Source organism: Oxyura jamaicensis, unplaced genomic scaffold (genome assembly GCF_011077185.1).
Source record: "Oxyura jamaicensis isolate SHBP4307 breed ruddy duck unplaced genomic scaffold, BPBGC_Ojam_1.0 oxyUn_random_OJ64746, whole genome shotgun sequence".
In the NCBI taxonomy this organism is placed as follows: Eukaryota; Metazoa; Chordata; class Aves; order Anseriformes; family Anatidae; genus Oxyura; species Oxyura jamaicensis.
The window spans coordinates 1-3167 of record NW_023307661.1 but is presented as its reverse complement, the minus strand read 5'-3'; the positions used below and the strand labels follow the sequence as shown (position 1 = coordinate 3167).

Sequence of the window (3167 nt, the reverse complement as noted above, 5' to 3'; positions counted from 1 at the left end):
GGGGGGGGGGTTCCATTAGGGTCCCCACCACCCCGTGTCCCCCCGTTCTGGCTGGGGGCTGAGACGTGGCCATGTGGTCTGCGGTCCCCAGCCCCCACGATGGGCGCACCGTCGTGTCCGGGCTGCTTGTTGTGTCCCCACACTGGGGACAGTGGGGTCCTGTCCCCTGCTCCAGGGTTGCAAGGTCCCCTCCGCCTTTCTTGCAGCCTCTGAGCATCAACGGGGACAAGGAGTACCTGGAGGACCTGGACGGCCCCGGCGCCTTCCCCCTGCCACCCGTCATCGCCGTCACCCTCTGCCCTGCGCACGGCGAGGACGCGGGGCCGCTGCCCCTCAAGGTCGACCTGGACAAGACCGTCCTGTAGCTCTCCTGCCCCTTCCCCGTCACCTCCCTGCCACCTCGCAGTCACCTTCCCCATGCTGGTGTCCCCGGTCCCGCTCTTCTCCCCCGCATCCCCAGCTCCCGGTGGGCTCTGCCTTCGTGGTGGGGGGGTCCTGGCTGGATCCTGCCGTCACCCCCGGGGCCAGCCTGGAGCTTTTCCTCCTCCGTTAACGTTGCTGTGTGTTGGGCTCCTGGTTTCCGGAGCCAAGAGAGGGCTGCCAGCACGGGGAGGCCGGGGGGAGCCCGTCTGCTCCGGAGCAGAGCCCCCCGGGGCCCCCCAGACCTCTGGGCATGGGTCCAGCGCTGGGCAGGAGGGAGCCGGCTGCGGTGGGGGATGGAGCACGTCTGCAGCGCTCGGGGCTTTGGCTCGGCACATCCCCGGCCTCCCACCTTGGGCTGAGCCTCCAAGGCGCCGGCTCCGGCCCTGGGAACTCCCTTCCGCCGGCCGGAGCCGATTGCCTTGGGGAGCCGAAACGTGGCGAATGGATTTGGCGTTGGCAGCCGGAGAGAGCGGCGGATCTGGCCGCCTCCGTGCCCACGCGAGGACCCAGCCGGCCCCTTGCAGGAGCTGCTGAGGGGCCCCGGGACGGATCCTTCCCCTCCCTGCTCCGTGAGGCCTCGGGGGTTATCTGGCGCTGGTGGGACCGAGCAGGGGACGCGGTGGCGTTTCCCTGCCCCGTGCTCCTGGGGCGCATCCGAGCACAGGCAGAGGTGCTGGGATGTCTCCGTCCGGGGCTCAGCATCTCTGCCTGCATCCCAGAGCGGCTCAGCCCCCGAGTGGCACCAGCTCCGGGTCCCCAGGAAAGTCAAGGACCAGGGCCAGCCCTGGGACCTCCCAGCCAAGTGGAGACCCTCAGGGCTCGCCCCGGCGCAGCCCCTCGGCGTGAAGGGGTCCCCGTCCCTGCTCCGCGGGGCTCAGAGCAGGCAGGGCCATCTCACCATCTCCCACCCTTCTCCGTCACCTCGTGCATCGTTCCGTGGTTTGATTCGCACCGGCATGTGGTCCCTCGGCCCCTGGCACCCCGTGGGGACACCCCTGGGGACAGCTCGGTGGTGGCAGTCCCTGCCTCCCCGCAGCCACCTAACACATGTGTACAGATTAACTTATTACCCGTGCCCCCCCGCCCCTCGGTTTTTACGCTCTCCCCGTTTTGGGGGGGCTGCGGTGTGTGTCGTTGCGGGGCAGGGGAGGCTCTTGGCCCCGGCCCCCGCCGGTTTCGTGCTGCTCCATATCACACGTGCAACATATCTGGGTTTTGGGGGAGTGGGCTGGGGGGAGGCGCTGCGGGTGGGGGGGGCTCGTGTCCGTTTTTGGGGTACACTTCTCGGTGTCGCTTTGTGGCAGCTCAGCTCAGTGTAAAGCTCGGTGCAGTCCGTGTCGTTGTCTCGGCCACGTGGGTCCCCCCGTGCCCGGTCCTGGGGGGTGAAACCGTGGCCGGGGAGCACCCATCCCGCATCGGTTTGGGTTCCAAGGAGCAAACCCGGCCCCAAGCTGCCTGCGGAGCCTGGGTCTGGCTGGGCAGTGCGGGAGGGGGAAATAAAAGGTTTGTACCAGACCTGGGTAGTCGTCGGCTTTGTGGGGAGCGGGTCTGAGCCCCTGCGTGGGGCTGGTGGCGGGGTGCAGGATCCTTCCCAGCCCGGTGCGTGCCTTTGCAAGCAGAGCAAAGGGGAAAGAGCCAATGAATCCAACTTGGTGCAAAAGTGGTGCGGCGTTCCTGGGGGAGAGGGTTGGGGACCCCACGCCACGCATCAGTGTGAAGATGGGACGTGGAAAAAGAGCTTTTCCCACTTAAAAACACCCAAAGACACCCATTTTAGAGAAGGCTGCCCGTTTAGAGAAGGGAAGGTGCCGAGGAGGCCGTGCACAATGCTTGTCGCCGTGCCGTGCCGCAGCTGCCCCAGCTCGAGGGCCGGGACGTGCGGGTGTGCGCGCCCGCACCTTTCCCCCGCGGCGTGTGTTTTTCCTGGCGGGGCGCCCGCGTCCACGCTGCAGCCGAGCTCTCGCCATGCCAAGCATGACACAGAGCTCACGCGAGGGCCCGGAGGCTCGTTTTTAGCACTTCAGTAGCTCAGCGGGGTCCCGTCCTCGGAGCCAGCGGTGGCGCGGGGCCCCCGAGGAGCCGGGGCTGGCGCTTTGCTGGGCTGCTTGTTTTCCCCGGGACGCGGCGCCGGTGCCGGCGAGGTGCCGGCCTGGCACCCTGGGGAGCAGCAGCTGGGTGCTGGGGTGCTTGGTGCACGTCGCAGCCAAAGAAGGCTGTCCCTGGGGGATGCGGAGCGTGGCATGCAGCGGCAGCCCTGGTTGGAAGCCAGCAGAGGCACTGCCCCTGCATGTCCCTAAATTGGGGGGGGGCGGTGTCGGTCCGGCGATGCTGGGTGCTGGTGGGCGATGCCGAGCTCTCCCCAGGCTCAGATAGTTCAGCAGATGGTAAGGGATGGTGTTTCCAACCCCCTGGGGTGCTAAAGGTTGGAGTCCGGCACTGAGCAGCCTTTGGGTAGGCACAAGCAGGTGACCCCAAGACGTGAGCCACACTCCGTCCCCCGAGTGCCCCCCACGTGGCTTTCTGGGGGGGGCTTTCCACCCACATTTTCCCTATGAGGCCCAGGGCATCAGCGCCGAGCCCTGTTACAGGCTGGGCAACGATGCTGGCACCCGGCACTGACAGAGCAGGGGTTGGTGCAAGCAGGAACACCGGGGCGGGCCCCCCGGGGGGCGGGCCCGGGGGGGGGGGCCCCCCCCCCGGCGCTGCCTGTGGGGGCATCCCCCCTGTGCAGGGCTCTGAGTGCC

At 68.2% G+C, this 3167-nt stretch overlaps 1 protein-coding gene across 1 annotated transcript; it reads left to right on the top strand.

Annotated features, from left to right (window-relative positions):
- The first annotated feature begins 176 nt into the window (after positions 1-176).
- LOC118159008 lies at positions 177-1938 on the top strand. The gene is made up of 2 exons (XM_035313657.1): positions 177-1257; positions 1298-1938. The coding sequence occupies exons 1-2, from the start codon at positions 674-676 to the stop codon at positions 1740-1742; spliced, it is 1029 nt and encodes a 342-aa protein (XP_035169548.1). The 5' UTR covers positions 177-673; the 3' UTR covers positions 1743-1938.
- Positions 1939-3167: the final 1229 nt, after the last annotated feature.

Coding starts and splice junctions, on each gene's coding strand:
- LOC118159008 (XM_035313657.1), top strand. CDS start 674: ATGGGTCCAGCGCTGGGCAGGAGGGAGCCGGCTGCGGTGGGGGATGGA. Junction 1,258..1,297: donor AGGGCTCGCCCCGGCGCAGC/CCCTCGGCGTGA, acceptor GCTCCGCGGGGC/TCAGAGCAGGCAGGGCCATC.